General features: G+C 36.4%; 1 protein-coding gene across 1 annotated transcript in view; it reads right to left on the reverse strand.

Moving 5' to 3' along the window:
- Window positions 1–1176: 1176 nt before the first annotated feature.
- GABRA1 (gamma-aminobutyric acid type A receptor subunit alpha1) overlaps window positions 1177–26444 on the reverse strand; it is a 59392-nt gene continuing 34124 nt past the window's right edge. Inside the window, exons 7-10 of the mRNA XM_046001082.1 lie at window positions 22640–22783; window positions 13639–13791; window positions 9381–9583; window positions 1177–3968 (exon numbers count right to left, since the gene is read on the reverse strand). Of these exons, the coding sequence (XP_045857038.1) occupies window positions 3657–3968; window positions 9381–9583; window positions 13639–13791; window positions 22640–22783 (812 nt within the window). The 3' untranslated portion in view covers window positions 1177–3656. The remainder of the gene's footprint in view (window positions 3969–9380; window positions 9584–13638; window positions 13792–22639; window positions 22784–26444) is intronic.

Consider the following 26444-nt stretch of genomic DNA (forward strand, 5'->3'; position numbering starts at 1 on the left):
TTAACAAACAGGTATAATAAATTCAAACAGATGGTCAGCAATTATGCCAAGTCCATTCTGATTTTGATTCCTTAGCTAATTATTATGGTGAGCCCCGACATGGATATATTTTGATAGCCAGAATTACCATCGCTCACTACATTCATTTTTGTGAGAGCCAAGAAATCAGTGAATGTGGATTCAGTTGGTTTACATGAGCAGTTTTATTTGGATTGAATAAGCAATTTGGTTGGAGGATTTAAAAATTATTAATTTTGCTAAATCCTCATTTTTTTAGTGATTATTTGTAGAGACAGAATTTATTTTGTTTTTGCCTGGCCACCATCTGACACAGAAAGATTTTGCCTCGCATAGTCTTGTCTGTAGAAACCTGGTACAGTTTTATGCCTGTCATTGAAATCATTTTTCTATTGTCTTTCAAGTGATTGTAAGTATTTTGTATTTTAATCTGATTTCATGATCACAGAAACACTGAGGAATGGAAGAGCCCCAAGGGAGCTTTTCAAATGACAATGCACAGACGTCCCCCTCAAAACAAACCATAGTCTCTGCGAAGTAGATCAGAAAATAGATTTGCAGTATTGACAATAGATATTCTACTATCATTTTAGCATTTTGATTCTGTTCTATTTATGTTTTATAAACTTTGAGCTGAAGTGTTACTGGTTGCACCAGATACTGGGTATTTAATAATTCCTCTTTTTTTTTTTAAAAAAAGATTTTATTTGTTTGAGAGAGAGAGTGAGAGAGAGCATGACAAGGAGAAGGTCAGAGGGAAAAGCAGAATTCCTGCTGAGCGGGGAGCCCGATGTGGGACTCAATCCCAGGATCCCGGGATCAAGACCTGAGCCGAAGGCAGTGGCTTAACCAACTGAGCCACACAGGCATCCTAATTCCTCTTTACAAAGTGATTCATTCATAGTTTCGGGTCAGACTATTGATATATCTTCAAAACTCTTCTCTGTACCCTAGATTCTTGTTAGCACTTGGCACTTTAAGGTGCTCCCATGTGAAAATATTTAAAGCAGGTCAGTGGTAGGTCCTATGGATAATATGAAAAGAGAGTCAAGCATTCCATTTGGTTATTGAATAATGTTAGCTTTATTATTAGAATAGAATACAGTATGACATAAAATTAAGAGCTTTTGCTAAACTCTGTAAAGCAATACATGCATCTGCCATAAACAACCTCGATTCATGTTAGGTTTTATTGCCACTTCACTGCACTAAGGTGCAATAAACATTCAGTGTCATCTTTTTAAAAATGTTCCTGGGAGTAAACAGGAACTGTCCTCTATAAGAGTGTATCTTTATTTTCAAGGAAGACTTAACTAGTATTACATGGTTTAGCAAAGCACTGTAGAAAAGCTACATAGAATAATTTGTCTTTGATAAATTGTGCAATCAATTTATACAATAGAATACTCTCCACACATACTAACAAACTAAGAAATGATAGAAATGCAATCATTGCATAGCAGAAAGCAGACTAATAAGAAATATTCACATCTAATGAGCAAAATACAGACAAAATGTTAGCCATGAGGAGTCTGGAAGATAAAATGCTCTTAATAAACACATTAGGTTAACGCCGAAAAATAACAGATATAAACAGCAACACAGAGGTTAGAGCCATATTTCATTTTATTTTCTATACATGATATCTACACATGATACCAGAGGATGAAACGTCCTTGGTTCAGTCTTTATTGGCCTAGCTCATTGAATTTAGGCAGGACCAAATCAAACAATAAAGCACATTTAAAAAGAAAACCAGAGTTTGTTTAGGAAAACACAAACTGTTTTTTCCTATATCATTGGATAGCAGCTTTTTGAAAGAAACATTGCTCAAAACTTGGGTACAGATCCCAACAGACTTATTTGGCAATTCTGCTGATAGGTTTATGTCGTAGTATTCTAAATGTGGTTAGACTATGACCTGCGGATTCTGGATGCTAATTTTAAACATCTCTGAAATTCTATCAGACAAAAGGAGACTTCAAAAATACCTTCTGCATAAATATTCATCTCTAAAACATCTGGGAAGTAATGAAACAGACCAGGATTTTTATAGGGAGTATTAATGGACCTCTTGTGGTTAAAGCCCTTACATAGTATACCTACAAATATATTGCTACAGTATAAATGAAATGTAATAATGTTACTCAATAAAAGCTATTTCCTGTACATTCTTTCATGTGTTTTTATATTTAATGCTACATATGGTACAACACTTATTGAGATAGTTGGTATCTGCAATTATAGCAATATTATACAGCTGATTTTCTAGCTCCAACTAATGCTTTTCCATTTTCTCTCTATTTTATAAGAGCCTCAAATAGGGAAATGTGGCATGACTTGAGCAGAGAGCAACTGATTTACTACTGCACACCGGATGATAGTTTACAATTATAGGCTTTCTCTATATAAGTGGACTTTATACCCATCTATTTTAAATTCCATCTGATTCCCACAGGCTGTTCTGGTTTTAATGCAGGCTCTAAGGTATTTCCGTAGCACTTCACAACATTCTAACAGCTAAGAGCGGTGAGTCCTACACAATATTGTAAGAACACAACTTTAAAAAAGTAAAAAATGTACAATCTCATGCTGTATATTTACATACATAATTTATATAATAATCTATATTTACTAATCATAAATTTCAATCTAAAGCTTTTAATGTATTGTTATATAAAATAATACATTCAACAATTCTAGAGCTTGCAAAATATGTTTGCCCCTCTGAAAACATCTTTTTGTAATGAGAATCAAGTGATCATTGGACCCATGTGCTATCTGCATATAGACAGGGTGGCAAAGGGAGTATTTTTTAATTGTTTTATTCTTTTTTTTTTTTTAGTTTTTGGTTTTAATGAGCGTATGTCTCTGTTAAAATGATTCCTCATTGAAACTAGTGATAAAAGCTCAGATGATGGTGAAGTAACCTATTTGTTAAACCATTTCTCTCTTTTGGATTAAATGTGGTTAACAGGAACTGCACGTTTGCCTATGAAATTTTCATGAATTTTAAAATAGCCTTTAACAACAGAATAATGCATTAGCCATTTTTAAACAGAGGAAAAAACGGGGATCTTTAGCTTTGGAAACAAAGTGTTAAAGCTATACATCATTTTAAAAAACAAAACAAAATGTAAACCACACTGCAGTTTGTGCAATAAAGACATAGATTTTTAATATTTCATTAAACATTTATAATTTATTCCTTAAAACACCTCCACATAAAAATATTTTTGACATATACAGTATCTCTCTCTCTCTCTCTTTTTTTTGAATACTTGGAAATATATATCTACAAATGACCTGGAGTTAATAGAGTTAAAGTTTTATTTTCCTTCTACTTTTCCTCTTTGCCTGGACCTAGTCCCCCACCTTTCCTCTCTCTTCCATTCTGTCTCCTTCTGTCATGACTTTTTCCTCTTGCTTCCTCTCTCAGAATCCTGTCTCTCAGCTGTATGCTCTGCTTTGCTCAGGACTGCTGGACAGGGGTCTGTTGTTCTTGTATGAATTATGGAAATAAGGAAACCTTCAAATTCTTTAAGACAGAGGCAATAAAGCAGGTGGGAATCACTGCGTTGAGAACAGAAAGCAATTCCCAGTGCAGAGGACTGAACAACAGAATGTGAATGGAAGACCTATTGATGTGGGGTGGGGGCTTTTAGCTGAGGCTCTCTGTTTAAATATGTAGCCCAGTAGACCAAGTTAAAGATTCCAAATAGCAGCGGGAAAGCTATTCTTGACAGTCGGTCAATTTTGCTGACGCTGTTAAAGGTTTTCTTGGGTTCTGGTGGTTTTGTTTCCGGCTTGACTTCTTTTGGTTCTATGGTTGCACTTTTAGCAATGGTGGCTAAGCCAGGGTCACCCCTGGCCAAATTAGGGGTGTAGCTGGTTGCTGTTGGAGCATAAGTGTTGTTTTTCTTAATGAGAGGATCCTTCACTTTCTTTGGCTGTAGAAGGAAAGAGTAAAAGCATTTTGTTCAGTCAACTGTGGGAAGGAAGTTTATAAGTTGCTGAGCAAAGTGACCTTTACTTTGGAAACCAAACTTATTATTTGTTTAAAATGTGAGAAATGTGATATATGACTGTATTATGGAGAGATAATTTTAAAAAAGCAGACACAAATGCCCAGTTATAAAATTGACAAGTTTGGGCATCTACCGTACAGCACAGTGTTTACAGCTAATAATACATGTTCTAGACTTGAATGTTGATAAGAATAGGTCTTAAATGTTCTCATCACAAAAAAGAAAGGGTAACTATGTGACAGGATGGAGATGGTAACTGATGCTTTGGTAGTCATGGCTTCACAACATATAAGCGTATCATATGAACCACACCGTATACCTCAAACTTACACAGTGTCATGTGTCACATATCTCAATAAAGCTGGAAAAAAGTACCCAGTATTTTCCTGGCTTTCCCATCAGGAGGTAGAGTGATATGATGCCAGTTTGGAGCTTATTCTCAAGAAGCTTTGTAGCTTCAGCCTTTACCCTCTGGAGACATATTACTGCCTCATGAAGAAGTCTGGACTGGAAAACTGGGTGACCAGACATCACGGGCAGTGAGAGGCCCAGCCAGTATCAGGCCCCAAACGAATGAGTGGCTACTGCAGATGATCTCCCCCTGGTGGAGCCTCTTGTGTACTGCAACCATGTTGCTGAGCCCATAGTCTACTAAAGGAACTACCACCAAGTTGTTCCCAGCCCCAAAGGTGTGGTGGTTTAAGGCACTAAGTTTTGGAGTGGTTTGTTTTACAATAGTAAGGTGCTGAACTAACTATTATTTGCTCCTTCTCCCCATGTTGCCAGTGGGCAAATGATAAAGCAGAGTTATTCAGGGTATCCCGAAGTCAGTTCTTGTTCCATGTCAGCTGCTTGTCCATGCTACCTGTACAATGAGTCACAACTGCAGCATTTCTTGGGGTTTCTGTCATAAAGAAATTTCTAAAAACTGAAGCAGATCGTTGTTTACAGCTATGTGGTCTGATACAGTTGCCACTAGTCACTTGACTATTGAGAACTTGAAATGTGACTGGTGTGTAAGTATAAAATATGTGTAGGATTCTGAAGGCCTATTATAAAAAACAGAATGCAATATATCTCAATAGTGTTTTTATTATTTATACATTATAAATATAATATTTTTGGTACATTGGTTAAAGTATATTAATAAGTCACTAATTCTACACCTGAAATTAGTATCACACTGTACATTAACTAGAAGTCAAATAAAAACTTGAGAAAGAAAAAAAAAAAGAAGAAAATTTAGTTTCACTGGTTTGTACTTTTTAATTAAGGCTAATTAGAAAATTTTTAATTATATACATGGTTCACATTTGTGACTCACATATTTCTGCTGGACAGCCCTGGCCTAACAGAGTAGTTCTCTTTCTTTTGTGCACACTAAACCACTAGTTAAAAAATTTTAAAGGGCAAATCTCTTGTGCACAATCTCATATTTTGAATCAGAATTCCTTAGGAGCAGAGTCTGGTTACAGAAACTGCAAAAGGGTATATAGAGAATACTGATGAGCAGCTAAACTCGACCAACCAGACTCAATGCTCTCTGGAAAATTTGTATTTTTATTATTGAATCAGAATAAAATACCACTACCAGAAGACCTGCTGCTTTTCACAAGGTACACTAGTCAGGAATTTTAACAGTTTAATTTTTTTTTTTTTTTATATTATCCAGCTCTGTGACCTGCTATTTTTTCCCCCTCTCCAAATCCTTAAGAATTATATTAGGACATGACAAAAAGCCCAGAACTTTTTCTTTCTATTATAACATCATTAAAAGTAAGGCCACTTAGGGGCACTGGGTGGCTCAGTTAGTTAAGCGTCCAACTCTCAGTTTTGGCTCAGGTCATAGTCTCAGAGTCCTGAGATCAATCCCCAAATCAGGCTCCCTGCTCAGTGTGGAGTCTGCTTGAGATTCTCTTTCTCCCTCTCTCTGCCCCTCCCCCCATTCATGCTCGAGTGCTCTCTCTCTCTCTCTCTCAAGTAAATAAATAAATCTTTAAAAAAAAAAGTAAGGCCACTTACTTCAGATGTACTCCTAGTTTATAGTGAAGAGAGATTTGGTTAAACTTTATAAAGAGTGACAGAAATTTCCATAATTATTTGTACAAAAATAATGCAAGTAAGTGATTCTCTCTTTCAATGTCAAAGTGACTATAGGTCAAAAATAGATATGGTTTAGTATGTCACACAGGGAAAGACTAATACCATATGATTTCACTTATATGTGGAAGCTAATAACAAAACAAATGAATAAATAAACACAAAGCAGAAAGAGACCCATAAATGCAGAGAACAAATTATTGGTTGCCAGAGGGGAGGGCACAGGGGTGCCTATCCAAGGCAAAATGGGTGAAGGGAAGTGAGAAATATAGGCTTCTAGTTACAGAATGAATACATCATAGGATTAAAAGGCACAGCATTGGGAATATAGTCAATGGTACTGTAACAGCATTGTATGGTGACCATTGGGAGCTGCACTTGTGGTGAGCACAGCATTAATGTATACAGTTGGGGAATCACTAGGTTGTACACCTGCAATTAATGTAACATTTTGTATCATCTTTACTGGAATGAAAGAATAGATATGGTTTATTTCAACACAGTTAAACAGCTAAACTGAACTTGTATTAGTCCATTTCTTAAAAATAAGAGTTCTAACATTACAGAATACATTAAAAACCATGCATGTCCTTTAGATAAAATGTTTATGTACTCTATTGTGGAAGAGAGGCAATGGGTTCCAATATAATCAAAACTTGTTGAGTGACAGACATTCTGTTAGATAAACTGAAACAAATAATCTGCAGCAGGAATGATTCTTGGAGAAGAGTTTATGTTATTGATATATTTCATTTTTCCTAGTCTCAAATTATTATAATACTCTAATACTAAAACTTCTCAAGTTAAGAACTTTTTTTTGCAACATCATGTTGAATACAATATTGAGAAATATGTGGTTGGCTTATCAGGAAAGAATACTTAATTATCTTTCTAAATTTTTGAGAATGTTGAGTTGCCCCATATTCTTTAAGAAATTGGTATCTCTTTTAGCAATTTACCATATGAACATGGATCTTAAGCAGGCTCCTGAATCCTCAGTTGATGATATGATGACTTACAGAAATTTGCTTTTTATTTTCAAGTTATACCATGTTAGAGACTGAAAATTTAACTCTCCTGAAAACACTCACCTGGTCATAGAAAACATATTTTATTCATCTTCTCTGAATGTCAAAATGAGACCTGGATCACACTGTGCTCACACTCCCTGATATAAGCAAATGAAACTGGCAAAGCCCTGGGGAAGACTATTTGATAGGCATAGATAATTTACAGAAAGTGTTATCTTTCTCATTAGGATGAGCTTAGATGAATTACTGATAAATATATATGCATATATATAGATAGGATAATGACACTACCTACATCTATATTTATATGCTGAATAACATGGACTGTAGATTGATAGAGATCAGAGTATTTTCGACAAGACACAGCACTTGAAAAAAAAATACAGGGTCAGACAGAGATAAATATAAAGTGGACTGTGGACTCAACCAATGCCTCAATCCAAATTGTATGTTTTTCAGACCAAATTCATGATACTGATACTGACACTGATGAGACAGAATCAGAAAGACACTGGCCTCCTGCAACAAAGAAAGTATTCATCTAGAAAAGCAGTTTTTCCCATGGCTGGCATATCACTTTTCAGTGTCTATCACCCATGTTTGCGTACCATTAATTCTGAAGCACTTTAGCAGGCTATTTCCCCGATTCTGAGACGTGCATTTAAAAATGTTCACATTTGTGACTCTGGGCTATGTCTTACACTTGGTAGTGTCTTATGATTAACTATTTTCCATGTTTGGCTCTCTCTCCTTTGGGCTGCCCTTCTGTTCTAGTATAAATGGAGACCATCAATGGCTAAAGTACGTATCTGACAGTCACTCTGTCCTCACTCTCTCACTCCTCTCTCCAACTGGTAAATGCAAATCCCTTCGTCTTGTCCTTTCTCTCTGCTGAACCCAAGCCAATATCCTTGGTTTGCAAATTAAGAGAAAAAAAATTTTTTTTCATACTTGGCAAGCATGTTTTAAAACAAGTGAATTTCGAGGGCCTGGTTCAGGTTATGTTGGCTGCCATAAGGCATTCCACACAGACTTTCTTCTGCTTTTACTTTGTAGGAGATCACTGGGGGTTTCAGCTGATTCATCTGTTCCTGAGGGGTAAATCTAAAGGAGCTTTTACTTGGCAGCATCTTTGCCTTCCTACTTATGCATATATTAATGGCCCATCCTATAATAGGTAACACTTTAAATTAGCTTAAATATGGTAGACGCTTCCACCACAAAGAATTCTCTTTTCTAGTACATCTGTGGAGTCCTGAGAAAAATACCATAGTTAATCTCTTTACTATAGACCCTTTCAGATTCTTGAATATCCTGAGGCTCTGTGATATAGAACGCAGCATTATCCGGGAGTATTCAACCAGACTTTATTCTTAGGGGCTAACTCATGATACTAGTACTCTGAGGAATAGAATTTTGGGAAAAAGCTGCTAGGAGTGATTCCTCCTAGATTATTTCTAGACATCTTACAATCTCTGTGTCTCTGACTTTGACCTTCTTTCTACCATTCCAAGACTCACTTGCATTTTGACATATTTTTCCTTCAAGCCATAGAAGTAGGAATATCCTCACCATATGTGCTTTAAAATACACTCCAAATTAGGTTCTAATTTAGAGAAATAGTAATGAACTTGACTTGATAATTTTCTATAATGAAGAATTTTTCTGTGACTTGTGTATGATCCTTAAAGCAAACCTTTAATTTGGAAAGGAAATATATTTCCTGTCCTTTACTTCACTGAAATTGGAGATAATATATTTTGTAAACTAAGTTCAACAGAGGCATTAGAGTTAATAATTTTTATGACCAAAGTGATTATTAAGCTCCGAAAACAACAAAAAGACCATTATTTTCAAGTTCAAATTACAATGGCACAAATTTATTTGCACCTAATGTCAAGTTGATTAAAACTGTTCTTAAATCAATAGAGACCCCAGGAAAACATATTTGAGAATAAATGTTTACGTTTGTCTCTCTTTTATCTCCTTCACACTACTCTGCACATTGGCCCACTTAGACAACGTCTTTCTTTAGCAGTACCAAAATTGCCATAGCAGACAGTCACTTATGATTTAAGAAACAGAGAATCCTCATTATTCTGTGTCTGCATTCTTCATCCATTTCCCAAAGTCCAAACATGCCATCTCGCAGGCTGAATAAAACATACCAGTGACAGATCATAGGGGATATTAAAGTACTTACCTTTTCTGGAACCACACTTTTGCCATCCCATGCATAACCTCTCTTGGTGAAATAATTGACCGTGGCGAACTCGATCAGAGCTGAGAACACAAAGGCATAGCACACTGCAATGAACCAGTCCATAGCAGTGGCGTAAGCCACCTTAGGGAGGGAATTTCTGGCACTGATACTCAAAGTTGTCATGGTGAGCACAGTTGTTACTCCTGTAAAGAAAGAAATTAGGTGAATCTGTAGGTTCACATCCCAAAATTTGATTACTGAAGGCCAGCCTACTTGTGCAAAGGGAAACCAGCAGGACCATAGATACAGTGTGTTTTTTAGTTCATCCCATTTTGGTTTGGTGGATGAGTTTTAACTTAACCCCAGTGTAGGGCAGTTCACTGTACAGCAGTATTGTATTGAGATCCAAGGGTATCTCTTGGAGGGATACACTGTTCTGCTATCGAGAAGCTGTTAATAAGATCGTGAATTCCTTTAAATGGGTGCCTTGAGGAAGGTATCCTCAGCAGAAAAAGAAGCAATACTATCTCACTGTCCCCAACTCTTTGAAACAGAAAGCACTGATCGTCATTGTCTCTGCCCCACAAGAAATTGCTGGATCCTCAGCTCTGTTTAATATTCTATCTGCATATCCTAAATGTATAAACCAAGAAGCCAACAGCTTTTTGTTAACCATTGATAGATAATTGAATTGTTTTAGGATAACATTTTGTTACATTATTTTAAATTAATAATTTGAAGATAATATTTTGTTACAAACTCTTCTGCTTTTACACTCTCTTTCCCTCCTAATTCTGATATAGCTCCTCTTTTGAAGAAACTCCTGAAGTATGTTGTGCGTCACTTCCTTGAGGGTACATAGCAGAACAGAAGTGACAAAACAAACCTCGGAGCACAATCTCCTTTCCTCTGTTAATGCTGCCTCATCTGCCCTTAGTCTGCACATCCATCCCTAGTGATTAAAATTACCAATATTCAAAGCAGTTTTCAAGTCAGTTGTTTTTAGCTTATTTGGATAATTAGTACATGTGATGCAGTAGGATAGAATATTGTAAGATACCTTGTAAGACATTTGAAAGTGTATTAAAAAATCCACAGTATTAAAAAATTCACAGTAACCCAGTAGGCTATATGGTATGGAAAAACTTCTCACCGCTTCCCATGACTAGTACCAAACTTACCACTTACTAACTTAATGGCCACGTAGGAAAATTCGGGTCTAGGGACCCCGGTCTCCATATCTGGAAGAGGGGTCATTTAGATTTCATTCTCTCAACTACCTATCATTGCTGAAATTCTAAGAAAAATTTCTGCACAATTGTTCACAATATTATTTGAGGATTAAATGTAACAATATATAAAACATTTTAAAGATGATAAATTATTGCTATGGAAGATTTTGTCATCAGATATGTATAAAACTTGTATCTATGATTACCCTTTTTGATTAATTTTTAGAGAATCAGTAGTATAACAAAGCTGGTAGGTGGTTCATTTTTCATAGCTTTTTTAAACCATCCAATATTCCCTAGTTTTCCATGAATTTTAAGGTAGATGATCTTTGTAACACTTCCTACGTTAGGAAGTGATAAGGTTAAGAAGAAACACAGAGACTTCTATTAAATCATATTTTTGATACATGGTCACAGATGTAGGGAATGGACTTGCTTTAAACTTTGGAGATGTTATAGAAAGTTCTGGGGCATTATCTGTATTATATAACCAATAATGGTTTAAGAAATAGTGGCTGGTAAATAGCCCTTAAATTTACATACCAATTCTTTTTTTAAAGATTTTATTTATTTATTTGACAGACAGAGATCTCAAGTAGGCAGAGAGGCAGGCAGAGAGAGAGGAGGAAGCAGGCTCCCTGCTGAGCAGAGAGTCCAATGTGAGGCTCCATCCCAGGACCCTAGGATCATGACCTGAGCTGAAGGCAGAGGCTTAACCCACTGAGCCACCCAGGCGCCCCAATTTACATATCAATATTAATGAGCAAAGAGCAAAGTAATTAAATGTCAGTATTTGAGGAACAGAACAACCCAGTTTCAAATCCCAGTTCTTTAATTGTTGAATGACCTTGGGAAAATTGCCTCACAATTCTGAACTTCTGTTGTTTTTTTAAAAAAAAATCATTTCTTTATAAATTAATAAGTCTAACTCAGAGGGCTATTATGAGTATTAAATAAACTACTGTAATAAAGCGTTTAGCATTGAATCTGATACCACGAACAAAGTTAATGGCTATTATTATTGACAACTTCAGTCCTTGTTAATAAATCTCTGCTAGAGTGAATTCCATTTTTTTTCAAAATTTGGTTCATGTAGGCAATTGTCAGAAGTAATTTGGAAATGTATGCTCTTAAACTAAATGTATCCATAAATTAAGAAGGGCATAAAGAGAGGGGGTGTGTGTATGCGCACATGCACGTGTGCGTGTCTTTGTTGTCTTAAAATTCCTGCTATAGGGACATGGAAGGACAAAAATGTGTTGAGCATCTACTGAGTTCCAAGAATTCAACCTGGCAATTTACATATTTTATTTTATTCTTCTCAATCTTTTAAACAGCACTATTTTTTACTTTAACTGTACTCTCATTTTATAGGCAACTGAATCCTTTTTTTAAAAAATTTTAATTAGCATATAAAGTATTATTAGCCCGAGGGATACAGGTCTGTGAATTGTCAGCCTTACACACTTCACAGCACTTACCATAGCACATATCCTTCCCAATGTCCAACCACCCTCTCCCTACCCGTCTCCCCCTGGCAACCCTCAGTTTGTTTTGTGAAATTAAGAGTCTCTTATGATTTGTCTCCCTCCCAATCTCATCTTGTTTCATTTCTCCTTCCCTACCCGCCAAACCCCTTACTTTTAGGCAACTGAATCTTACAAAAATGAAGATGGAACCTAAAACTTGGATCTATCTGGCAGCAAAATTACATGACCACATTGCCTCTAAATGACAGAGAGCATGGAGGAGCGAGAAGATGACTTTTGAAGACATAAAACAGGCTTCAGCTTTGCTGCATTCTGGATGCCTTAGACTAACCTGTTACAAAGTACAACTTTTGAACCTTTTTCTTTTTCCTTTGTGTATTGTTTCTTTAAATACCTGTGACCCTCTCAGACTTCTCACTCAGCACAGAAGAAAGTGCTGAGTTGAGACTAAAAACAATAGAAACATGTGTTCTAAGTAAATGTTAAAAGGCTAAAGGTCTTGGGAAATTGTATTTGTGATTGTACTGAACTTAAAACATAAGAAATATATAACTTGATACACAGAAATACTTGCCACATTTGAGTTTACAGATATGTAGTTATGCTCACCAAAAGGGCATGACTTGGCTGAGACATCAGATTGTTGAAAATGTTAAGAGCAAGGATTTTTACTTATTAAACATTCCAAATGCTTTAGAGAATTTTCAAAAAGGAAGAATAAGATTTATTAGGGTAAGAAGGGGGAAGGGTGAACATTAAAAAAAAAATCTTTTTCACTATAGCACTATTGTTCATTCTTACAAAAACAAAAATAAAACATATGTTCTCTATTCTATTTTTCTTAATTTTTAGTGAATAAAGAGCTCAAACTGAATATACATATAGAAACAAGCACCTTGACAATAGTTCAATATTTAGTGCTAGTAAGTGGCTTCAATACTAGTTAATATCAACAAATGATAATTAAAAAAAAAAAAAGAGTTTGAAATGAACTACTCTTGTGCTCTGCAGCTGGAATCATTCTGGATCTTAATATACCTGTGTTCCTAGGCTACTGTCAGAGCAAAGATTTAGCAGTTTCAACCCGGAAGCACTTTGCTAAATTCAGAAGAAAAGAGTCTTTTGGGGGCACTTGTAGCAAAATCTTGCTTTTTTCCTGAGATAACTGATTTTCTATACCTTGCCCATTCTTGAAGAATGATACCATAGGGATCTCTGCACATGAATAATCTTCAGATTAGATTATAAACTTCTTAAGGCTTTTTATTCCATAGTAAAGAGTCTTAAACATAGCACATGCCTAGTTGATATTCACATGCATCTATCTACATACATTAAAACAGCTTTCTATCTAAAGGAAGAGGTGTTTTTTTTTTTTTAATCACACCACAATGAGAATGGTAATTCTTTGAACCTTTCTATTATGCTAACTTCAGATTTTAATGTATAATTATTTTTTCATTCCACTTGCAACGTCACCAGCATAATATAACTCACCCTCCAGACCCTTGCCTATACATCTTGATTGGCACTTACCAAAGACAGTCCTTGCTGGTACAGACTCTCTGTTGAGCCAGAATGAAACTTGGGAGAGAATAACTGTCATTATGCATGGCAGGTACGTTTGAATAACAAAATAGCCAATTTTTCTCTTCAGGTGGAAATGAGTGGTCATAACAACATATTCTCCTAGAGGGTGAAACAGAGAGTTAAGTGAGCAATTTGACCCTGAAAAGAAGTTATCTCTGGATTTTTCCATCAACAGCAAAATCTTAGACTTAAAACATGTCCCATGTGACATCTGGTTCCTGAAGAGAAAAGGTTTATCCAGGAAAGAACAGAGACCTTATAAAAACACCAAAATGGGTTTGAGGATAAGACTGAGGTGCCAGAGATCTTACGGATATTGCTACACCCTTATCCTGCTGTATCAAACATTTAAGAGACACAGAGCATCAATTTACAGAATGGCTCTAATGACCATGAAGGCAAAGTGCAATATCCTAATGAAACATAGTAATGGATTAGAACAGATCAAATCCCCAGTTTACCACTGCAGAGGACATTCAGGCTGTCTAATGAAGGAGCTTTGGTGTCCAACTTTGGGGGAATTCCAGTTCTAATGCCAGCACTTCCTTTCAGCTGCTCTGTGACCCTGGGTACCTCATTTAGCTTAGCCTGATCTTTGGAATGAGGAGAGTGGGATATAACCCATGGTTTCTCAAAATTTATTTTGAGGAATACCTCTACCAGAATCACCTGGGCAGGTTTTGAAACATTCAGTTCTTCAGGTCCCACCTAGATACACAAACCATTCTTTAAGAGAGCCAAGGAGGGGCGCCTGGGTGGCTCAGCGGGTTAAAGCCTCTGCCTTCAGCTCAGGTCATGATCCCAGGGTCCTGGGATCGAGCCCCGCATCAGGCTCTCTGCTTAGCGCAGAACCTGCTTCCTCCTCTCTCTCTCTCTGCCTGCCTCTCTGCCTACTTGTAATCTCTATCTGTCAAATAAATAAATCTTAAAAAAAAAAAAAAAGGGAGCCAAGGAAAATCCACTTCAGTATAGCTTTTGAACTTCCAATTCATAGCCTGGGCTAGGAAACAATGGACTAGCTGGGCACACTTAATGTCTTTGTATATATCAAAGTCTGATTTCATTCAGAAAAGCAGTTTCATTTACCAAAGCGATTGACATGCAACCCAAATTATAGGAATTTTTTTTTAACTGATGTTATATTTTTTTCCATTAAAAATCTTAGAAAATTTTAGCTTTATCCACTCTGAGCATATACTTAGCTGTCTGTGGGTGGGTAGGAGAGAAATAGGTATATTCTTACTAAGAAAACGTAACTTTCTTTGGTATTCACATTACTTCACCTTTCTACTTCCTTTCAACTCCAAATTTTGCCCTATGCAACCTGTGATTTATGTCTCAGCCCATGACCATCTAGCTTCAGCCCCTACAATGTGGCTAAAACTGCTCACGACCTTTTAATATCCCACTCATTATCTTTCTGCAAAGTAATCATAGAGGTTCCTGGTGTAGTTCTGCTTTTAGGTTTCTTCCACATTTTTTTTTTTTTTTCTGGCTCTAACCAGGAATTTCCCTTCTCCTCCTGCCCCTAGACTCATTTGTATCTAAAGGGCTGCCAAATCCACAGCCCTAAGTGACACTGCTTTCAAAATCAACCTGTATTCCCAAATATCTACTGGACATCTCAGAAATACTGATTTTTCACTGACATCACCAACTAAATATGTTAAAAAACTGACATTAGTTAACCTTTCCCATAAAAAAATAATGACCAGCATATACCTGTGCTGCTTTCCCATTTAGAGTCTATCTCTTAAATTCATGATACTCTCTCATCTGTCTGCTCACTCAGACTAAAATTCTGGGATCAAATCTTGGATGTTAGTATGGCTTCTGAGAGAGAGAGAAAGGAGTCAGTTGATCATCACAATTTTAATTTCTCCTGTGCAGTATCTTTCAGTCTATCTCTTATCTCATGGTCACTGCTCTTATGTCTTCTGTAGATCTATTAACTGCCTTGTTTATCTCCAATCACTTCCTCATTTGAGTTTTCCCTAAGTTTTGATGTCAGAGTAATCTTTTTAAAGTGTACATAAAATCTTAAAATACCTTAATGGATTCCATTATTTACATTAAGATTTCTCAGCCTCAGCACTATTGACATTTCAGACCAGATAATTGTTTGTTGTGGGGGCTGTTCCATATGTTTTTGGATTATTTGACCTCTACTCACTAGATGCTACTAGCAAATGCCCCGCCCTTCTCCAGTGTGACAATCAACAGTCTCCAGCGTTCCTACTGACAAGCAAATTCTGTTACCTGGATTTAAGACTCTCCATATCATAGCTCTAATAAGCATTTCAGTGTCACGTTTCTTGCCTTACCATGCATTTTCACATCTCAGTATCATGATCAACAAAATTCTCTACTTCACATCTATTATTGATGAATATTGTGTTCATCTTTGGGCTGGGTTCAGTCCATAGCAGAATTGGAAGAAATGTGCTGTAAAGGAAAGTTTATTAGCTTTGGAAGCAAATGGATTTGGGTTCAAAACTTAGATACGCTATTTTCTTTCTGGATAGCCATGGGTAACTTGCTTACAGTCTCTAATCCTCAGTTTCCTAATCTATAAAAAAGTGAGAAGTATATTGTGAGGAGAATAAAGAATAAGGGCTCTAATTAAGGTAATGCTATGTAAGAGTTTCAAAATAAATTTTCTCCATTTTCTTCTCCATTTTCTCCATTCTCTTCTTTTTTCCCTCCAATCAGAATTAGTAAAAATATTGGTAAAATAAATGCATTTACTCTTTATAGGAGAAAATCATCCAACACACAAGTATGCTTTCACTGCTAATTGTTTATAACAATTGCCATTGACTGATCACTAGTAAGTAACTTCAAATTTATTTATAGCTTCTGTTTACATTTATAATAAAATCTCACACTTTTTATTTTAGCTAACTTATATCCTTATATCCCTCTCATCAAACTGAGAGTTAATTTGGAAGAGGACAGTTCTTTGAATATAGCATGGTTTTACATACTTTAAAGTATTCAACATCTGTGCATGGTGAAAAGGGACGCATTGAGGTTTAAGGGCACTCACTTAAACTAACATCCATGAGACTCTCTATTGGGAGGGTAAATACAATGTTTACTGATTTCTTCTCGGTTTCTGTAGATACCCTGGGTGATGACTCCAAGGTCATCTGAAAGAAATGAGTGATTCAAATTTGAGAAAAAGGCAGAAAACCAATTTTTCCAGGACTACTAAAATGTAGTCTTGTGTGGACATGGCCATGTTACATTTCACCCTCTCAGGAGTATGCATTATTATTCCTAACCATTCATTCAACTGTGGTTTACAAAATGTCATCAGCTCAAAGAAAAAATTCCATCTTTCATATAATGTCAGAAAGATGAGTGTCTATACATATTCCATTATCATCTTTTGTTGTTCGCAAGGTGACATTTTAGGAAGATTCTGCAGAGAATATTATTTTGGAGGAGCTATTATTCCACATCATATTTGTTCTATAAACCACTTCCTCACTAACAAGTTAGAGAAAGAATAGGAGGATTTCAAATCTATTGAAATCATTTTCCTAAATTAAAAAAAAAAACTAAGAAGTTTTGGCACAGAACATGTAAGTAAGGAGAAAAAAGGCAGCAAAATCAGAACCATGTTGTAATAATTTAAAAATAAAAGAACACAACAACAAAAATAATCAATCTCCTAAATTGAATTGAAAGAAATCTCTAGACATCAAGTGCTTATACACTAAGCATGTCAAATTCTTTTCCTCTAATTCAACAGTCTAGAAGAATTATAATTCAAATATCCTTGCATATCATGTAACCCTCAGGGAAGCTTGTAAATTAGATGTGACAATATTTCTGATACATTACCATACAAAATTAAGGAGAAAGAAAGAAAAGAAGCAGGGATGGAATTCTATAAAGGAGCTTCGAGGGTTTGTTTAGTAAATGGCTTCCATTTACTTGAAGAGTAAATACTTCGCTTAACTTTACTTGACTTCAGTTTCCTCATTTGTTCGATTAAAATAATAGTGCTTTACTTAACTATTTCTAGGATGCTGGGAGGATACAATGAAATGATAGATACGAAAATCATTTAAAAAAATGAGTCATGTGCAAATTGAGAGTGCAAGATAGAAACGATAGAAATATATTCTCTCTAGCTCAGAAAGCAACCATTCACGTCAACAAAGTTGTAATGAACATTAGGCCTCTATAAACCTATAATAGGTCCCTAATAGATCATTTTCCTTCCAAGTATTCTTAACTTTGTGTTTTCTAAGCTATGTATTTCCTAAGTTTTTATGCTGCTTTTTTAATAGGAATGAGAAATCAAAAATATCATTGAGGGAGGAACTGGTATTTTAATATCTGTGTCAAAGAGTTCTGGAATAGAAATAAGAAAAAAAAATGGCTAGAGTTCTAGGCCACTGAATCTTTCTAGACCTGTCTCTTCATCTGAAATATGAATTGACCAGATAACTACAGAAGTCTCTTTGCCCTACCCCCAATCCCTAGTTTTTACAATTATGGCTACAGTTATTTCTCTGGAGATCATGTACTTTACGCTTTGTAAATGGGGGCTCTAAGGATCCTTGGATGAATGCTGATCACTCTTATTGCCCCCTGGTCAGGGAAAATGCTTGTTTTCCTCATTCATTTTGAGCCTGCAGTGTCATCCTTAAATCAACTCATCCAGAAAAGACTATCTTTAAGATAGAGGATCTCAGAATTCTCTTGGTCATTTGTTCTAAGGATAAATGACAGCCACTCATAAAGAAGAAACATTCTTATTCAGCAAGGCTAACCTAAAATTCCTTTGATCAAATCTGTCTTTGACTTTGGTAAATATGAGGGTTTTACAGGCACCATTATGTATTTTAAAAAGGCATTGCACATTATTATATTCTTATTATTTTCTGGCCATGATATTATCATTATGCCTGGTCACTAATTTAATTATTATATTTCTCTGTATAAGTCATATTTTCATGCTCTTTAGTCATTGTTATAATTTCTGCACAGGCTCTCCTTAAAAAGTTAGGAAACAGGGGCGCCTGGGTGGCTCAGTGGGTTAAAGCCTCTGCCTTCGGCTCGGGTCGTGATCCCGGGGTCCTGGGATCGAGTCCCGCATCGGGCTCTCTGCTCCGCGGGAGGCCTGCTTCCTCCTCTCCCTCTGCCTGCCTCTCTGCCTACTTGTGATCTGTCTGTCAAATAAATAAATAAAATCTTAAAAAAAAAAAAAAGTTAGGAAACATAATGCAGTATAGTGGAATGAGATAAGGGACAATGTCTGGGGTCCAGTTCCAAACTGCCTTCTCTGATACTTCAAGCAGAAATGACTTCTTTATGTTATGTCACTCCCTTGCACTAACTCTATCATCATTATTAATAGTAATATCTAATATTTATTACATAATTTTTATATGTCAGATACTCTGCTAAGCAGGTTACATGCATTTTTCTTATTTCAATCTCACAGTGGCTCATGAAGTTGATCCGTTTATCATCTACAAATTGTACAAGAGAAAGATGAACAGAGAAATGTCTTGCCAAAGGCCAGACAGTTAATAAGTAGATAACCAGCACTTAAACCTTCACAGTATAATTCCAGAGTCCACACTCTTAACTCCATGCTGTACAACAGCCTTGCATTTCACACATGTCTATGTTGCCTGTTCCTAGTCATGTGGTTGAGCACTCTGCAGCTAGACTACCTCCAGGTTCAAATCTCAGCTCTGCCATTTCCTCACTATGTGACCTAGGGAAAGCAGTTAAATCTCTCTGGCTTCAATTATGTCCCATCTGCAAAATGGATATAATAACGTTAATACCTACATCCTGGAATTGTCGTATTAGAACAATGCCAGGAGCATGTTAGCTACTTACAGCAATCAATTATGAATTTCTTGAGGGCAGGAATTAAATGTCCTTCATCTATCTTTCCCAGGCCCAATTACAATGTCAAACACAGAAAGTGAGTAAATGGTTGAAGGAATTAGTGACTAAATTGTATTGGATAACATAGAATTGTATTGGATTTGAGAGCTCACTGGACACATCCTTCCATGTGGCTGTAAAGGTTTTTCTCTGCCAGGTGAGTAGGTGTACTTCAAACTAACTCTCCAACTTACTGTCTTCTCCCAAATCCGGTGGCAGACCTCAGGAAAGATATTGGGGCTTTAATGGTTTTGTACTGAATTAAAAAATCCAAGCATTGGATCGAGCCTCATATTCCCCCCTCCTATGTCACTGAAGTGATCTAGAGGTATTTGACTCGAAAGAGATTGCTGGTAGTACCTATGAATGTGTGTTCACATGTAAGTTGGCTCAGGCAGGTAGGGAACCCTCTTCTAAGAGGTGATTTGAATTGCTTTTCTCCCCACAGAGAATCTTAAGGTAGAGGAAGATGGTGTTTTACCTAATCATTCTCCATGTGGTTTTCTTTCTTGCTATCATTCCTAGTCTTCTGGCAAAAACAGGGAGGTAAAGCACTCAATGCCATTTATCTTAATATTTTTAGGACTCCGCAAGGATATGTGGAATATGGAATTGAAGACCTTAAAAAGATCTTTGTTTCTTCCCACAGAAATCTATCAGGGTGGATTTTTGATGAGCTAAAGTGGACCCAGAGGAAGTGTTTAGTTCAGTGTTTTATTGTGAGGTTGAAAGTGTACACCAAACTGAGTCCCTACATCTGAGAATTTGCTCACTATTTACCTCACCTCCCTTCCTCTCCTCCCCACCAATATCCATTATGGGAATGACAAGAAAGAGCTCTTATTTGTACAAGTAAACTTGCTGCTTTAGCACAGAATGAGTACTTTTAACAGACCCAGATTATGAGGTCCAGCCAGTTTGGTGATGGGGGGTTGGGCCACTGCCTCTCATGTCCTAGCTCCATTTATGCCTGTACATCATTTCTGAATAACTACAGTGTATGTAGGCTAAATCCTGATGGAGCCAGAAACATCTCCAAGTTTATCAGAATGAGCCACTCACTTTGCCGACATGGAAATTGGTCATAAAGAGGGATGCAATACTACAACTAGAGTGGAGGCACTCCTTTCTTTGGGTAACCCTCCTGGCTTGTGTCTACTTCTGCTATTGAATGCATGCCACTGGGGTTGAGTTATTGTTGCTTTCACATCCCTCAGCCTTTATTCTAATGATAATGGAGAATTTCTTGAGGGAAAGTTCCATGTTTATTATTTTCAACGTTCTGGGCCTAAAAACAGTGATTATTTTGTTTCCAACAAATACAGATTAACAACATGAAAGTCAACCCCTGCAGCAATTCCTCCTTGATTATTCTAGGCTGGGTACATTTATTGTTTTATTCATTAGTTCACAATATTTATTTAGTGCCACTTCTGTTTTAGCTACTACAGTAAATGATAGGGATACAGAAGACAGATATGGTCCCTGCCCTCACAAAAATGTTAATCACAGCATTTACCACCCATTTTGATAATTATAGTTTATGTGTTTGTCTTCCCTTAGACTTTAGATTCCATGACAGCAAGCTCTCTGCCTTGTCTATGATTGACTTCCAGTGTCTACTACAATATCTAGTTTATAATAGCATTCGGTTTTTAAAGGTGAACAATGCTCATTTTAGAATGTTTTCCCACACAACTTACAAGGGAGAGAAATTTTCAGTATTTTTCCATGTTCTGGGATCTCAGATTATATACCATTTTGAGCACTTACCATATATGTTCTGCTTAGTGTTTTATATCATCTCATCTTTAATGCAAAAGTATAAAATGCCCACATTTTAGAGGAGATCAGAGTTTCTAGTTGGATAAATGACTTTCCCAAAGTTACAAGACTTCTATGTGGCAGGACCAGGATTTGAGTGCATATCTTTCTCACTACAAAGCCTAAAATCTTTCCACTATGCCACATGCATTTTTTTAACATAGGCAAAACTGAGCAACAATCTTTTCCATTTTTCAAAAGAAGAAACATAAATATTTGGGTTTCCAGAGTAGCCATGGTTGCGACAAAATAAGCAAAATGCAGATCCCATTAAACAGGGATTTTCCAATAGCCAGAATAAGATATACTGACCTATTACCTGAACTTGTTAGAATTATCAGGGTCCTAATATAAAATCTGAAATCTAAGGAAGAAATTTTTTCTGACAAGAATAGCACATCTGCCCTTATATATTACCAAATCGCATTTTTTTAAAGAAATTACCAAAGTGGATGAACTAATTTAAAATTTTAAAGACAGCTATAAAAACGTCTGGCTCTTGTTAAGCTTTCATTGATTAAACATAATTAAAATTATTGGGATTGAGGGAGGGTTAAAATCCAAATTTTTATAGTTTTCCAGCCCAACGATCACATTACATTTAGTCACAAATGGATATTTGCATAATTAAACTCTTATTTCTTGAAGCAACTTCAAAATTTAAAATTTGGGTCCAGCTGCTTAATAGTATCTGCTCTAGTTCTTATGTATAATGATCACGGCTACAAATTCACCAAGATTCACTGACTCATTATAATAAATCAGACCTAGATAATATGAATAGCTAACATTTTTTCAGAGTTTTTTATATGCCAGAAGCTATTAAAGTACTCTTCATGGATTTAATTTATGCCTTCTAACAACACTGTGAGGTGACCACAATCAACAAAGTGGAAGAGTAAGAATTTAATCCATATATTCTTCCCCAAAGTTCACACTTCTAAATACTCTGCTATCCTGACCACATAGAACTAGCATCTTATTTTGCAAACCAAGAAACAGAGGCCAAAAGACATTAAATGAGGAATACAAGCGCACAAATCTATAGAGTTTACACTAGTTCCTAGCTTAGCTGGTCTCAGGTTAGTGAAATTTTCTCTCTCTCTACTTGTGTTATTGAAGAACTTACTGAATTCTCACATTCTCACAAAAACTGTTTATTTTTCTTCTGACATATCTGGAATAATCAACTGGCACTTACCGGTACTAGACTGAACAATTCCTGAGTCTACTGTTTGCCCAAGAAGATCATACTGGTTTAGGCGTGACCCATCTTCTGCTACAACCACTGAGCGTGCTGGCTCTCTGGTCCACTCATAAACAACTTCTGCTCTGGTATAGGCATCTGAAAGGAAAAGACGGAAAATATCCATGTGTCATGTTACTTTGATACTTCTCACTAGCTGGTAAGTGCTATTAGTTTCCTATTTTCAATTGCATGGTTCCAGAGAGCAGTCCAGGAAAAAAAGAGCCCATGTCCCTTAGCTTAGGAAAATTAAAACACATTTTCCTGATTTGTTCAGTCATCTGTTCACTTTTACAACAAATGGTTATTAAGCACCTACAAAAGACAAAGGACCTTGCTGAAAAAATCCGTTAACAAACAAGTTTCCCTGATGTTGTGGAATATGCACGGCAGTAATGGGGACAAATTCAGACAAGCTAATAAACACATAATTTCAAGTAGTGTTGAATGCAATAAAGCCATACACAATAGGCTAAGGGAATAGAGAATGAAGGATGTGGGCCTATTTTAGATGAAGGACTCAGAGAGGGTCCTTGAGGAAATGACAGTTAAATGCATGACAGAAATGAGAGTAGGGTATGTCCTGGGGAAGAGTTTGCTGGATAGGTGAACAAAGAAGTTTCTTCCTCTGGTCCAGGTAAAAGCTTGATATGTTTGAGGAAAAGCAGGAATACCAAGGTGACTAAATCTGTGTACATGAGAGATGAAACATGGTTAGAGGCAGAAGCCTGGGTCCGGATTATGTCAGGCCAAGGGAAGGTCATGATCAATGTGAAATATAACACCAGAAACTCTACCAAGCACCCATTTTTAAAGGAAGTGTAACTTTACTTCCTTTTAATTAATTCTCCTTTTTATGGATGTTTACTATCACGATGATGATGTTGATGAGTTACACCATTTAGCTCATTGCACTTCTCAATCATTTTCATTCTCCGTGTTACTTTTAAACTAGCCATCCTTCTACATGAGAGATGAGGTCATAATCCTGATCCGTAGTTCAGGAAGGTTGGGGGAAGAGCTGTATAGAACGAGTGAGAAGGAGAAGTAGAAGGGATTCCATAGCTTTTCTGGTTTCTAGTCACAGAATACCCACTACACATGGGGTGGAATGACAGTATATGCTGTTAGAGGTAGAGTGATATTAAGAGTTAAAAGAACAGCACATTAGCAAAAGCAGAGTTTCCAAGGTGTTTGAAAGGCCGATATGATAGCAAAAGTTGGCTTTACTGTTAAGGCTTTACCCGTTGGCCAACTTCTGCATTAGGCACAGTAGACAAAGTATCCAGGGTCCACAACACTTCTAGGTGTTAATTACTTTTAAAATCAGAAAAAAGTGGCTATAACCTTGCTTGGGGTATATTAACCTAAAATATGTAAGTTAAAAATATAAAATTATAAATTAAAATAGAATTATTTATTTTTTAAAGATTTTATTTATTTGACAGAGAGCACAAGAGAGGGAGCATCAGGCAGAGGGAGAAGGAGAAGCAGGCTCCCTACTGAGCAAGGAGCCCAATGTGGGACTTGATCCCAGGACACTGGGCAGTGTCAGGACAAAGGCAGCTCCCCAACCAACTGAGCCACCCAGGTGCCCCTAGAATATAGTTTGAATATATTTTTTGAGGAATTGGTCACAAACACAAGTGCCTAGAGCCGGTAAAAGTTGTAATGCATCCCTGCTTCACCCAATGCCCGTCCCAAGGTAACCAAATCTTGTGTTTTGTTCAAATCCATGTTTGTCTAAGCTAAGACATTATGAGATGTGAAGTAATGGTGGCATTTTTACACACATGTGAAGGTGCCACAAGAAAGATGAGAGCCATGCCCCTCATTCTCTGAAACAAAACTTCCTCTTGTCTCTGGGATGGGTTTTGCACAAAGGTGTGGTCAGTAGTCTCCTGATTTTACATGTTTGTCCAGTGTGCTCCAGCATCATTTCTGGACCAATTTACAATCGTCTATTTTTTAATAAATTTTTTTCAGAAGTTTGAGAGAATATACTAGGAACTAAGTTAGCGGTTACTGCTTCTTTCATAAATGTGTAAGACTGATAAACGAGTAGTTTTGGAATTTGTTCTCATTGATTTTTCTTTTTTAATTGTGGCTGTCCTCACTAACATACACACACACACACACACACACACACACACACACACACACACACACACACACATGGCTTTATTAAGGTAAAATTGACAAATAAAATTATAAGGTATTTAAAGTATACAACATGAAGATTTGATATACATATACATTGTGAAATAATTCCTACCATTGAGCTAACATGTCTCATTAACTTAAATTTTGAATCATTTCAGCATTGCATTTCTTAAGGAGGAGGACTGCATTTATTAGAATCTAAAACATGTTTATTTTTAAAAATCCCTCAAAGAAGTGCAGAGCACTAGTTGAGAAGAACCATATTGCTCACAATTTGTAGGAACTTATATTCAGTAAAATATTTTTCCCATCATGATAGATTTTTCTTTTTTTAATGGAAAGGTCTAACCTAAGAAACACATCTCAAGTTTATGGTAACAGAATCATTGATTGCTAACATGGAAGGACTTCAGAGGTTATATAGTTTGTCTCATTTTACAGATGATAAACTAAAGCACAGAAACATTGAATGGCTTATTTAAGGGCTTAAATATTGAAATAGCTATTTAGTGAAAAAACAGAGGTAAGAGCATAGAATGACATTCTTTCTACCCTACTGTTATTAATAAGGATTTCCTAGGCAAAATCTATATATAATATGCTCAAAATCCAAGCAAGGGGACACTTAGTGGTCAAGTAGTTTGGGATGAAACCAATTCTAAACCTCGTGTCATTTTTGTAACAAATGAAAAAACTCTTGCTATTGTATTGCACTATCATTAGCAGTAGTGCCTGGACTCCACTTTTTTGAACTTCATCATGTGTTGCTGATAGGCTGCTAATATAGTTTTAGACAAAAAAATTTGTTACCATCCTCTTTTCACTTCATATAATTCAATGTCTCATACTTGCAATCTCTTAGAAACTCCACTGTGTATGAAATCTACAATAAACTCAGTGTTGTTGTGAAAGTGGAGAAGACATACTGTCCATGTCTCTCAATAGAAATCTCCCAAAATGCAGAGTGGACCCACAAGGTTAAACAAGGGATGGAAATGAAGGAGAGCATTTGTTGTGAGGAGTACCAGGTGTTTTATGGAAGAGTGGATTGACTACATTGTACCCCTGAAAATAATATTACACTGTATGCTAACTAACTGGAATTTATTGTTTTAAAGATTAAAAAAATATTTAGGGGGAGCAAGAGAGAAAGAGCATGAGAGAGCATAAGCAGAGGGAGGGGCAGAGGGAGAAGCAGACTTCCCACTGAGCAGGGAACCCAATGTGGGGCTTGATCCCAAGACCCTGGGATCATGACTTGAGCTGAAGGCAGACACTCAACAGACTGAGCCACCCAGGTGCCCCAACAAACTAAATGGAATTTAAATAAGAACTGGAAAAAAAAAAAAAAAGAAAGTTGGTGTTTCATGATATAAGGCATCACAATAGGTGATAGACTTTATTTTTTCATTTTAGTACTTAGAAAGTAGGTCCTATGACTGCTTCCTTCATTTGAGACTAATCAGCATAAAGAAGATAAGGTTACAAAGAGGGAGACAATCCATAAGTGACTCTTAATCTCACAAAACAAACTGAGGGTTGCTGGGGGGAGAGGGGGTTGGGAGAGGGGGAGGGGGGTTATGGACATTGGGGAGGG

Source organism: Meles meles, chromosome 3, assembly GCF_922984935.1.
Source record: "Meles meles chromosome 3, mMelMel3.1 paternal haplotype, whole genome shotgun sequence".
Taxonomy (NCBI): Eukaryota; Metazoa; Chordata; class Mammalia; order Carnivora; family Mustelidae; genus Meles; species Meles meles.